Source organism: Populus euphratica, unplaced genomic scaffold, assembly GCF_000495115.2.
Source record: "Populus euphratica unplaced genomic scaffold, PopEup_1.0 scaffold70.1, whole genome shotgun sequence".
NCBI lineage: Eukaryota > Viridiplantae > Streptophyta > Magnoliopsida > Malpighiales > Salicaceae > Populus > Populus euphratica.
The window spans coordinates 75,656-88,591 of record NW_011499950.1 but is presented as its reverse complement, the minus strand read 5'-3'; the positions used below and the strand labels follow the sequence as shown (position 1 = coordinate 88,591).

The window sequence follows — 12,936 nt, the reverse complement described above, 5'->3', positions numbered from 1 at the left end:
TAATTAATTGAAAATGGCAGCTACACCATTTTGAAACCAGCCGGGCTAAATGAAATTATGAAGAATTTGATGTTTTTGCATCAATAGGAAACTAAGGAATCCAATAAATCTCTTTATTTCATATATCATTCTCACTTTAGCTCTGGAATTGTGTCTTTTGCTTTCATTTAGTAGGGCCAGGTCAATTCTAATCACTTTATGGAGGAGAAGTTCGAGTCTACAATGAATTATTGACATAAAAAATCTCAATTAGTTGAGTGCAAATTTGTAAATAAAAAGCAAACTACGTCAAAATATCTAGTAGTATTAGACTCATTCGAAGTTTCGAGGAAGAAACAAAAGGCATAAAATGCCTTGTGCCAACCAACTATACATCCCATCTTCCCTTCAATAGGTTGTAGGTAAAACAAAAGCTGGGGCTTAAACAAATTACAAGTTCAGAAAAATCGCAGCAAGATGAGCAAATGCTATTCTTTAAAGGAGAAAAGGAAGAACAGTGAATGGAGACTTAAAATGAATTATTACATAGATTAAGTATCAAATTATCCATAAACATACCAATAAACACAAGACACATAGATAAAATATAATAGCCCCCACCTAATGATTTATGTATTGCACATGATTTTATTTAAGTGTTTTATTAACATAGTTTATGAATAATGCAGTAGACTAATCTGTGTAATAATTGCTCTCGTTCTCCAAGCCTTAACCCCCTCAACTGTTGCAGAGGTGGAATATATTCACCGACGATCCAGAGAAAATTCAAGAACACAAAAACAAGAAAGTAGAACTGCACATGCATCTTTGAAAAAGCACAGGAATCTGTTAGACATACATTTATGCAAACATCTCTACAGGCAAAGCGCATCAATTCAAGTACAACAGATTAATTTTAGATGAGCATATATCATCTGTGAAATAGGCATGGCTAGTAGCTTGTAGCAGAATCCCTGAAGCGCGCTCGCCCGCCATAATATAGATGCGGTGTGCTAAAATCTACAAGTGCCTGCAGCACCAGTGAAGAATCATTTCCCCACCGTAAGGCCCCTTATCTTTAAATGCGAAGGCAAGTCGTGTCCTTATCACACTAATGCTTCACGTGCGCTGTCTTGTTTTATAAAGGAAAAGGACGAGTATATTTAAAATCACCGCTGAACAGTACCCATGGTCCAAAAAAAACACTTCATCGCACCATGTATGTATGGCCAGCACTACTTGCTAAATTGGTATGCACGGCCGTAACGTAACGATGAAGATCTTCCCATCCAATCTTCAATGTCCATGATCATGTGTAGTCTATTACAAATCTTGGTTGAGTGCCATGATTTTGATGATTGATAGGTGGCCTTCAGGGCAGGCTGCTATTTCAAAGGACTTACAGACTACTAGTCTATTTTAAACTGATGCATCCTCACGGCCTAGCCTTTGAAATTTCCCAAAGCATTCATGTCATGTGAAGAGTATAAAATCCGATCTGGGAATCAACCCAACTCAAAACCTAGACTATGAGTCAAGTGGGTTTGACTCTAATGGTTTTATTTTTTATTAGCGCTAGATGGGCTCATCCATAGAAGTACTAATAAAGAAATTTGAAAAGAAAATAACATTAATTTGCTTTTATCATTTGATTTGACATAATCTGGTATTACATCTATGTTTATAGTTACACTCATTGCATCAAAGCTTGATTTCATGCAAGATTACTTGCATGAAATTAACCTTTTTAATTCCCCTAACGACGTTACTAATTAAACACACTTTACTGTTACATTACATAATCAGACAAACACGTGGTATTTAACCAATCCCGAAAAAATGAAACTAACTTCCATCTCGGCTGACCGAAACATATAGTCTCGTACGTCTACCTGCAAGCTCCGAGTGGCTTACCGCAAAGACAAGCATTATAAGCAAACGATGATGCTTCGAGGTGGTCGAAAGGCGGCCCTGCTGGAATCCTCCCACATAAGCGGTTGTGACTCAAATCCAAGTGCCCGATAAATGATGCTTGGGACAAAGATTTTGGTATCGGACCCCAAAAGTTATTGTAGGATAGATCAAGAACCATGAAGTAAGATCCCGGACCGAAAACATCCGGTAGGTATCCATGAAATGAGTTTTTGCTCAAATTCAAGTTACCAATAGCTGAATTAAACAAACTATAAGGTATTTTTCCTGATAAGTTGTTGGCATCAAGTTTTATTTTTGCCAAGACTGCCATTTTACCCAAAGAAGCTGGTATTTCGCCCGATAATCTGTTCAAGGAAAGATCCAAATCGGCGAGACGATAAATTTTAGAAATTGAATCGGGAATTGTCCCGCCAATATAATTTCGGCTCAATAAAGCACGACTCAACATCCGAAGACGCCCGAAATCTCGAGGCAAAGAACCCCAAATCCGATTGTTACGCAAATCGAGATGCATCAAACTCGACAAATTAGTCAAGGATCTCGGGATCCTACTTGTTACAAGATTGTCGGCGATATTCAAAACGGTCAGCCTGCGCAACCGTCCGATGTCTTCCGGAATCTGGCCTGAAAGCCGATTCCCAATCAAATCAAGAATCCTCAAGAACGGCAACGACGTAATGCAAGCTGGAATCGGACCTGAGATCCCTTTCCAATCAGCAATTGTAAGACTGGAGAGCCTCTTGAGCTTGCAAATAGAAGGAGAGATCGAACCAGTCATGTACCCAGACCGACCAGCTTTTTGGAAAATGGGGTCTTCAGATTCACCTCGGAGATTAATGTCAGCAACCCTTTTGGTCTCCATGTCACAGCTGACACCATACCAGTTATGGCAACAATCAATGCCCGCCCAAGAATTGAAGATGCCCAAGTAAGGCTCGTGGAGAGCTGCTTTGAAAGCTAGCAAAGCTGCCCTGTCTGAAGGAGGGCAGCTTCGAACTGTACAAGTAGAGATGAATATTGTTAAGGTTGCTAGTAATGTAATGTAGGAAAACATTGTCATTGTTTCTTGATTTCTGCGTGTAGAGTGTTTGCTATTTTTTATGAGTTTACGTACGTTGGGGAGTGAAGTGTGGGCATGGAGATGAGGGGTAACGTTGTAGTTTGTGTGTGTATATATATTGGGTGGGATTATCATAGTGACGATTTTGCCCATAACATGGATTGTTACAGGTCTTGCCTTCCTTGATGAGTGAGATGACCTATTTGCATGTTCCTTTTCATTCTTTTTTTTTTAATATAGATATATATTTTTTGATTAATTTTATTAGATTTAAAGTTAATAACAAAACCTATTTACAGTTCATTTTTTATTTTTTAAATTATGATAGGGTTTTTTTGTGTGTGTGTGTGTGTGAATTCATAAGTAGTTATTAAAAGAGATAATATCCAATAAGATTTTCATTTTATAAATAAGGTGATGTTTGATGATTGTCTAGTCACGGGAAAGATGTAGAAACGGGAAGAACAAAATGGATATATTTCTTTGTATTTTTTATTTTAAAAATATAAAATTTCATTTAATTTTTTTAATCAAATACATTTCTATATCTCTTTTTTATTTATTTTTTCTATCATGAATCACTAACCGAACATAATCTATAAAAAAGTTCTTTTAATTTTTTATGTTTTAACCTTAGCAATTTTAAAAATTCATTATTTTGAATATATCAAATTGAATAATTAAGAGAATTTATTATCATAAATGTATCAATTTGATAAAATATGTGCTTTTAAAATCGTTTGATAGAAAGATTCTATCTCAATTAGTTCATTAATTGATGATAAAAATCTAAGTGCATGCACATATATGCCATTTCAATTATTATGGATAATCTGTTAAAACTCTAATTTCGCCAAAAAAAAAAACATTTTCAAGAACAATGAAAATGTGTATGTTGTTTAAGGACTTAACATTGATTAATGAAAAAATTATAGAGCTAGGATTGTTTTTTCTAAGAAAAAAAATATATTTCTTGTAGGATCAGGATTATAACTAATTAATCCCATATCAATTAAGACTATTTCTTTTCTATTTATTGGATCCTTAACAGTATATTATTCAATGTGTCATCTAAACATTAATATCCCAGGAATCTAGTCTCTCCTCAGAATCGAGAATCTATATGGATGTTTTAGGAAAGGAAATGTTCGGATGCGTGTGAGTAATTATAATCTGATTTCAATGAATTAATTAGCTGTTATTAGTTATCAGGTAAGGTCATCCGTTCTGATGAAAAGAATCACTGACTCGTACGAGCTGGAGTTAATACCGCTACAGAAATTTCTGGGAAAATTAAGACACGGGGATTAAATTCATACTGACAATATCAATCAAGCACGCGCTCCGAATTAATGTACGAGGACATGAGCAGCAGTATGTTGGTTGGATCATGATAAATGCTGCTAACTATGGTTGATCTTGAGAGAATCAATTAACCTTGATTCTTAAATTGACAATGCACCAAACTAAAATCCTGAACTTGTGATCTCTAAGATGCAGGTAGTACTAGATCAGTGAAACGACGGTGTCTCTCATGTCCTTGCCTATCAGCTCACATTATGTCTCGACAAAATACACAGGGTGCAAATTCGAGGTTAGAAATCAAGGGAGGGGGGAGCTGAACCTAATAATTGAGGAAGACCATATCAACAAGGAGATATATGGGGATAAGCTCGACTGAGAAGTTAGCTGGGGAGGGTGAGGGAGAGAGTTGGGGGCATGTGGTGCTGTATACATCGTGGCACTTCGAGGTCCATGATTGGAGAGGATCAGAATGTTGTGGTGACCACAATAAATCTGTGAAAATAAATTAATTCTTACATGAAGCAAAAGCCTTCCTTGCTTAGGATAATGCATTGCCAGGAAGAGAAATTATTAGCCATTAGAAGGTGAGGGAAAGCTACTCTATGAAGTAAGTAGTATACAGGAGATTTGAGATCTTAACCATGCCTGATCTCGGGATCTCTTTCTTGGACTGTTGAAGATGCAGACACTCTGGCTTCGTTAAAACTTGAAGTTCTGTATGGTATGCTTGGTTTTTTGCAGTAAATTAATGTTTCTGAAGTGTTTACTTCCATAGAGTGGAACCATTTTTCATGAATGCCCTCTTTAAATTTTAATCAATTCCATAGAGCGGGACAATAAAATAGGACTCGACTTGATGATTAATTGACCCAGAACTGAATCTTTGTCTCCCAGAATGGAGTCACAGCTGTGGTCCTCCATGAAAGGGGGAAAAAACCCTCCCTGCCCAGAAATCTGGCTCGTCCACATGCCCTATCTTTACACTGTTTAAAATCGATCCCCCAGGAGAAGATCGGTGTGTGGGACATAAAATTTTGTACGCAAATCAAGAGAGGACAGGCCATCATTTTCCCATGTCGGGAAGATTTCAAACCAACCTGTAATCCCTCGAATTTCAAGCATATCTTGAAGACAAGTGATCAGCCAACACTGACATTTAACTGTGTATGAACAGATGAAAAGGACGATAATGTAAATTAGAGAGTTGGGACGTGATCTAACTTTTCACAAGTGCCTATTATTGAATGGGTAAAACACATTCATGGTCCCTCAATTTTTTATAATTGGTCATATTTGCCCTTTAATTCAATTTTAGTCACACAAAAACCCACCATATATTTTTTATTAATGATCGAGTGTGGTCCTTCCTTGCTCGTTCACAGTTGACGGTATGAGAGATTAACTTTCACAGTTAATTAAATTCATAGTTTAGCCAGTAGCACATTTTAATTTGTTAAAAACAGTATAGTTTATACTTTATATTTTAAAATTTACCGGTTATCTATACTTTTAAAATACTTAATTAGTTCAATAAATTTTTAATTCTCAAATAAGTGTATCTTATTTTTAATTTGAACGCAAATATACTATGTTCTTAAAACAAACTTTTAACAATTTTTTTCTTTAGTTTCAAAGTAAATAGTATAATTTCTATGAGTTTTTTTTATTTCAAGATGAATATTTTAATCAAATTACTTTTAGAATAAGGGGCGGAAGTAAGGGATGGCAAGCAGTGCGGCCCTGCAAAACATATATATTATCATATTAATTTAAGCCTCCCCTGAAATGAACCTAGCTCCATCTCTGTTTAGAATCAAACTATATGATATAAAAATACCATATTACTATCCAAAACTAAAAAAAGGAGGAGTATATATTTCAATTTCCCAGCCACTAACAAAATATTGCTTTAAAAAAAGTTTATCAGTGGTGAGATAATTAAATAATTAAAATGGTGAATAAAAATATGTGTTACAAAAATCCAAAGTTGGTGTGGCGTATCTGCATTCAATGAGAAATCAAATGATTATGTTACATTACACTTTCATCATACCATTTTTATACTCATATGATTAGGTACTGGCGATGTGGTGCGTGTGCAAGAGGGTCCAGCAAAGAGAAGTTTTCACACTTTTTATTATTTAGCTATTTTAGGCTCTCATAAGAAGATCAAGATCGGAGCTTTTAAATTAGTACGAATGAGAGGGTGTTTAGTACGGTGGTGGTGGATATTATTTTTTAAAATATTTTTATGTAAAATTATATTAAAATAATATTTTTTATTTTTAAATTATTTTTTTAATATAAAACGATATAAAAATATAAAAACATAAAAAGTTTACAAAATTATATGATATGAAATTCAAAATTATATGATATGAAATTCACAAGTCCATTGCTTTCTCAATGCACTTTCTCTCTCTTCTTAAAAGAAAATAATAGATCAAACACAATAACCCTTCAAATCCCTAGAAATCCACCTAAAAAAGATGGGAAGAATCATTTGAAATTTTATGAATCCAATCATCCAAATTGTTAGTTAGGCAATATCAAAGTTATAGTCATTTGAAATTTCATGAATCCAATCATCCAAATATATTTGTTAGGCAATATCAATGTTAGAATCATTTGAAATTTTATGAATCCCATCATCCAAATTTGTTAGGAAAATTCTATGTTATAAAATAATATAAATTATATTTTTCATGTTAGATAATATGAAGTATACAAATTTATTTTAAAATTGTCTCAAATATGCCTGTTTTTGTCCTAACCCTTGTGTATTTGTCACTAGAACACTAACCAAACAAAAACTTATGGAACCAACAAATAGCCATGCAATGATCAGTTTTATATATTTGGTTGCTTTCTTGCTCAAGGTTAATTGTATTATAAATCGGGCAAGAACAGAAGAGTAAGGTCTCCGTGAGTAATGGAAGAGCCAAGAAGACTTATAACTAATTAGTTGAAGCTTTTACATACATGCAGAGATTAACAACTGCACAACACATCCTGCATTCTTGGGACCAGTGTTACAGTAATCAATAAATACAATTTTTTACAAGCAAATGCAAAATCATACTAACGAGGGAGTCTCGTCTCGTGCAAATGTGTTGAAGCTATGTTTTGGAACTGAGGCGGCATGATATTATGAAATACTGTAGGTACAGCATTTTGCAACTGTGCTGGCATCATATTATGTGATTGTGCTGGCCCCAGGTCAGATATGCCCTGCGATTAGTATAATAGGACGTTAAATTAATAAGAACTCAGAATGCAGATCATTGATGATGGCTCAACTAAAGCATCCCAGAAAGAAGTGGAGATAAATGGTTGTCATCATAAAGTTGATTTCTTCAGAAAATACACACAGAGAGAACTAAAGAGTATTAGGCTGCAAAAGAATTCGGCAAGAAAATAAACAAGATGGTAGTATCACAAACCATTAGATGGAAGCCTTCCTGTCCCCCAACGTTCACATCTCCTGACCGAGTTACCTGCTGCATACGTGACACTAGTTCTAATGAACACCGATTATTGATAAAAAAAAAAAAAAAAACAGCAACATAGTAAAGAATATCAGCAATCAGCAGACCTTTCCCTTTTTAACGGCACTACTATGGTTACTTTCCTTTGTGTTTGCTGCTCCAGCTCTTCTAGTAGCCTTGTCTGCACCAGTAACCTGAAGATCTAGTGCCCTCTCTTTAGAAGCATTCCTGTACTGATTCTCTTCCTCAATGCTCCCTGAGGTGTTAGGACAAGCACTGGTTTCAGCAGAGTTAGTTAAACTCGCACATTGTTTCAAAGCTTCTCTTATAGCACAAAGTGCGATGTTGTAACTCTCCTGTGAAAGAGACCCCTCTTCACCTAGTATTATGGCTCGTCGACACAAGTCATTATATCGACGGACCTTAGTTTGCACCTCATCCAATCTTTCACTAATGGGATGCCTGCTCAAAGCAGCATTTGTCCAACGTTGCAATACATATTTAGGTGGAATGCTAAACACACCTGACATTTGAAGAACAACAATAGCATGTCTACAGAGATAACCTTTGTATTCAAAAGAACGGCATGAACAATAAATATCTGATTTTGTTTCATTCCATTCCACCACGTAATTCTGACTGTCTTCAAAGTCCTTCACATTATACATTGTGGTTGTCTCATCCTCGCTTTCTTTCTTAAGATGACAAGCAGCTGCTCCCAGAACCTCAACTTGGAATTTCCTGAAAATTTCATGTGTGTACACCAGCGACATTTGCTTCTCGAAAGGTGATGGGGATTTTAACTCAGCCGTTTCATGCCATGCATCAAAATCTGCCTTGGCTTCCTCTTCATACCTATCTTCAAGAATCGATTTGTATTGTTCTATAAACTCTCTCATTGATGTTTCTGCATGCACATATTTGTCATATGAAGAGGCCAAGCTTTCAGAGCGCGACATTGTAGACAAACCAGCAAAAGATACATCTCTCATGAAGGTAGGCACCCAATATTTGCGATCTCCATATAACGATTGAACCCATTCAACCTCTCGAAGATTAAATTTGTCAAGCAACTTCCACCATCTCTTTTCAAATTGTTCCTCGGTCCATGATTTAAAAATGCATTTATTAAATTTTACCATAAAATTATCATGCCAAGGACTCAAATATCCAAGCTGCCTAGGGATCTTCTCCAATATATGCCAAAGACAAAAACAATGACATGTTTTTGGAAAGACTGCTCCAATAGCTGCTTTTAAGGCGTTGTTTTGATCAGTGAGCATTAATTGTGGAGCACGTTCCCCCATTGCCATGAACCATGTTTGCATTAACCAAACAAAAGTATAAACTGTCTCATCTGCTATCAATGCACAACCAAGCAATGTGGGTTGAATGTGATGATTCACCCCAATAAAGAAAACTAATGGTATTTTATACTTGTTTGTGAAATATGTAGTGTCAAAACAAACTACATCATCAAAGTTGCTGTAGTCTTCCATTCCTTTTGTATCAACCCAAAACAAGTTTCTCAACCGATGCTCTTCATTCAAGTCAACAGCATAGAAGAACTTAGGGTTCTCTTCCTGCATATGCATAAAAAGGTCTAGTAATACCTGAGCATCTCCTGATTCTAAGACCAAACTCCGCCCCTTATCATGCTGATTTCTCATGTAACCCTCTAAACAATCCACATTTTGATATGCACCAAAAAGTTTGGAAACTGAAGACGGATTCTTTCGTCGTCGTATCCGGATGTCATTCTTAAGAGGATCATCATTTCTATGGCTTCGAAAGAAGTGCACCTGGGCTGGTAAAAGCTCATGATTGTGTTCTTTTACAAAACTGTATATGTACCATTTTCCATTCTGTCTTCTCTTCACATGCATGCTAGCTTTACAGCCAATTTTTGGGGAAGGTCGTGGATTAATGGCATCATCAGACTGCTGCTTATTCCCATACCTTATGCATGAGAATTTTGCATCAATGAATTCTTTTGATGACCTAGATCGCCTGCTACTTAACTTAGCAGTACCAAAGCCTACAGACTTGGCATAATCTTTGTAAAATGAATATGCAGCTTCATGTGATTCAAATTCAATATCATCACGAGGTTCTGGGATTGTACTGCCTGTGATCACACTGGAATCCATTATTGTAGTGAGAAGATTCAGATCCGCTTTGTATCCCCAATCTGCTCACATCAAAATCTGCAGTCCTCCATAAAGTATACAACACATGTTGTTCAAAATCTCCTCAGATGGAGGTAGTATAAATTTTTGACTTATGATTTCATAGCCATGGTACCTAAAACAAAAGAACATGATTGGACAAACCATATCAGCATGAAATAAAGTTAACAAAGCAACATCCATTCCAAACCGTGCAAAGCCTCGATCTCAAACAAAACACACAATGCATCAAAAAAGTCCAAATGAATTTAGCATCATAACTCCCAACACGAAAACAAAAAATAAAACACAACAAATCTCACACCAATATAATGAGATCATCCACCCGTTGTGCTCCATTGATCCATCTAACATATACTGGTTCGTTTCCAAATATTTTTCCTATCCCTTCTCCTTCCATTGCATTCCACTTCCATACACAACACACAATGCTCATAATCATTTAACACACAGAACAGAAGCTTCGCATCTCACGGCATTCATGCCACTCCTGTTCTTCACTCCAACCATTCCCATTTATCTAACTAAATTCATAAAATATCATATAATCTCGACAAAACCATTCGATACAAATTCAACTTAATATTTCTAATTTATACATTAACATGTATTCCTTCTCACCTTCAACACAAAAACCGAATTTTTGGCTATTTTTTATCATCTAAAATGCAAAACATTCCACAACTCTCCATCATTCCTCTTCTAAAGCCAAAAATACACAAACCCTTTCAGCTCAAAACACATAAAGAGCAAAACTTTCCAATAAAGAACTCACAGACAAATTTAAAAACAAACCCATCTCTTCTTTCCATAAATTCCAACAAAAACGAAACTAAACATCTCAAAAACTTTCAAAAGAAGACTTAATAACAGAGCTTGAGCTGGAAAAAAAATCATTAAGTACCTGAAACTTGCTAAAGTGTTGAGTCCCCACAAATACAATAGCTAAAGATTGAGTCTTGGAGGTTGAAAAAGATCCGATTTTTGGAGAGACACGAAGATTTCGTTGTCGGGTTAGGGTTTTCGGGTCTGTGAAGGAGGAGAAGGGAGCGAGGATGATCTCAGATTTTTCCGACGCTCTGTGCTTCGAGTGATATACCAAGCGTTTTGTGGTGGTGACGCGTGGAGGTTAAGGGGTGTTTTGCATATTCTCTATGAGGAAGTCAAGGGGGTTTTCGGTAGGACAGTGCGAGTGGCATTGCAAGTGGCTTTTCTTTTCTGGGCAACCATCAAGTTAGTCACCAAATTAAAACATATAATCATTTCGGTCCCTGAAGACAACTTTCATGAGGTCTCGCTCATTATCATATCTTGAGCTTTTACTATCTGTTTTTTAAAAAATATTTTTTATTTAAAAATATATTAAAATAATAATTTTTTGGGGGATATAATTGAAAGATTGATTTCATATTTTCTTTTTGCAGTTCGCATATTGGTTTAATTTCCTTTGTCTTCCTTCTCTTCTCTTTTGAAAAATGCATTCAAATATTAAAGTTTTTAGCCAATTATCCAAATTTCGTATTGGTGTATTGGGCCTTCACCATTTCTCTCGGGAGTGGATGAAAAAAAATGAAAAGCCTCGTCCAGACTCAAGGCTTGTTCATCTCCTATGGGCTTATGGACAAATAGGTATATATATCACCGTCAGAATTGGCCAGAGATCTCATCCAAGAAAAAATTAGGGTTTTGGATTATCAAGTAAATTATTTTATTAAAAAAAACTATTTCATTAAAGAAATCATTGATGGTGTCTAAGTAGAATTTGATTGATTTGACTAAGTAATGCGTTAATGCAGCAAATCTATCAAATTTGTTGAGTTAATATCTTTTATAGTTTAAATTAAAATGAGCCTGAATTAATTTACGAGTTTATTAACTACGTACGGGACGTATTATTTTGCTTTATTTTGTTTTCTTTTAAGACTTTTGTAGCAGTGAAGGATACGCCGACAGCACAAAAAAGTGGCTACACGTTGTTGAGGAACAATCTTCCTTGACCACCAGTTTTTTCCTGGTGTAGATTTTCTCCTGAGAAAAAACAAAACACAGGCATCTTATCCATTCAAAATTTGGTTCCATGCCATTTTTTTCATGCTTTAAATGTTGTTGTTTCAGGAATATACTGACGAAGGGCAAATCATGGTCAATATTTCCATTGTGTTGGGGGGATACAAAAAGGTGGGGAAAGAAGGAAAGTAGTTCAAATAAGAAATTAAGTATGTGTTTATTTTTATGGTTAAAATTAAGGTTGAGGTGAGGTATAATTTTATTATGTATAAAATTAAACTATAAAAGTTAATTTTTCTTGTTTTTTCTAGCTTTTTTGGTGAACTATATACATAAATATCTATATCAACTACAAAAATAAACAGACTCTAAGTACATGAAATTTTTACCCAAAAAAAACAAGAAAATGTTTCTCTGCATCATATCATTGTTAGAGAAAAATATAAATTGTATCTTGAGACCTCACTTAATAGTTTAAGATTTTAGATTAACATGATTCTTTAACATGGTATTAGAGCTTTGATAATCAAGTAATCACGAGTTCGAATCTCACCATTCCTATTTATTTGATAAAAATTAAACATAAAATAATATGAACCTATACAAGTTTCAAGTATTAGATAACAATAATATAAATTATATATTTAGACTTCATTTAATAGCTTAAGATTTAGGTTGAAATGGTTATTTAACAATTATTGTCTTGATCCTCTAATTTCATCACTATAAAAAAAATTGATTCTTAAATTGAATTAGATGACAAAATAATAGGATCCTCTTGAGTTTAAGTAATAAAATTTTAATGCAACCAAGCTTGTAAAAATTGAAGTTTTGAGCATTCGGCTAAAGATTTGATGATACTTAATAAGGATTTGATCCAAATATATTATGTTCATAACCTAGCATATGCTTTTATAAACTAGTAGAACATATCTAGGTTGAAAAAGAAGTTTGGTTACGCTAAACTAAGTTA

The 12,936-nt window shown here is 34.9% G+C and overlaps 2 protein-coding genes across 3 annotated transcripts; both read right to left on the bottom strand.

Moving 5' to 3' along the window:
• Positions 1 to 1,593: 1,593 nt before the first annotated feature.
• On the bottom strand, positions 1,594 to 3,075 carry LOC105137855 (DNA-damage-repair/toleration protein DRT100-like). The gene has a single exon (XM_011043752.1). It carries the CDS (start codon positions 2,972 to 2,974, stop codon positions 1,868 to 1,870), a length of 1,107 nt encoding a protein of 368 aa, XP_011042054.1. The 5' UTR covers positions 2,975 to 3,075; the 3' UTR covers positions 1,594 to 1,867.
• Positions 3,076 to 7,209: 4,134 nt separating this feature from the next.
• FRS4 (FAR1-related sequence 4) lies at positions 7,210 to 11,131 on the bottom strand. Of its 2 annotated transcripts, none has more exons than XM_011043754.1 (4): positions 10,861 to 11,131; positions 7,875 to 10,071; positions 7,723 to 7,776; positions 7,210 to 7,510 (listed from the first exon to the last, which is right to left on the bottom strand). In XM_011043754.1, the coding sequence occupies exons 2-4, from the start codon at positions 9,915 to 9,917 to the stop codon at positions 7,361 to 7,363; spliced, it is 2,247 nt and encodes a 748-aa protein (XP_011042056.1). In that variant the 5' UTR covers positions 9,918 to 10,071; positions 10,861 to 11,131; the 3' UTR covers positions 7,210 to 7,360. The 2 variants fall into 2 exon arrangements, with proteins under 2 accessions (XP_011042056.1, XP_011042055.1); XM_011043753.1 differs by having other exon boundaries at positions 7,723 to 7,779; positions 10,861 to 11,130.
• Between the last annotated feature and the right edge of the window lie 1,805 nt (positions 11,132 to 12,936).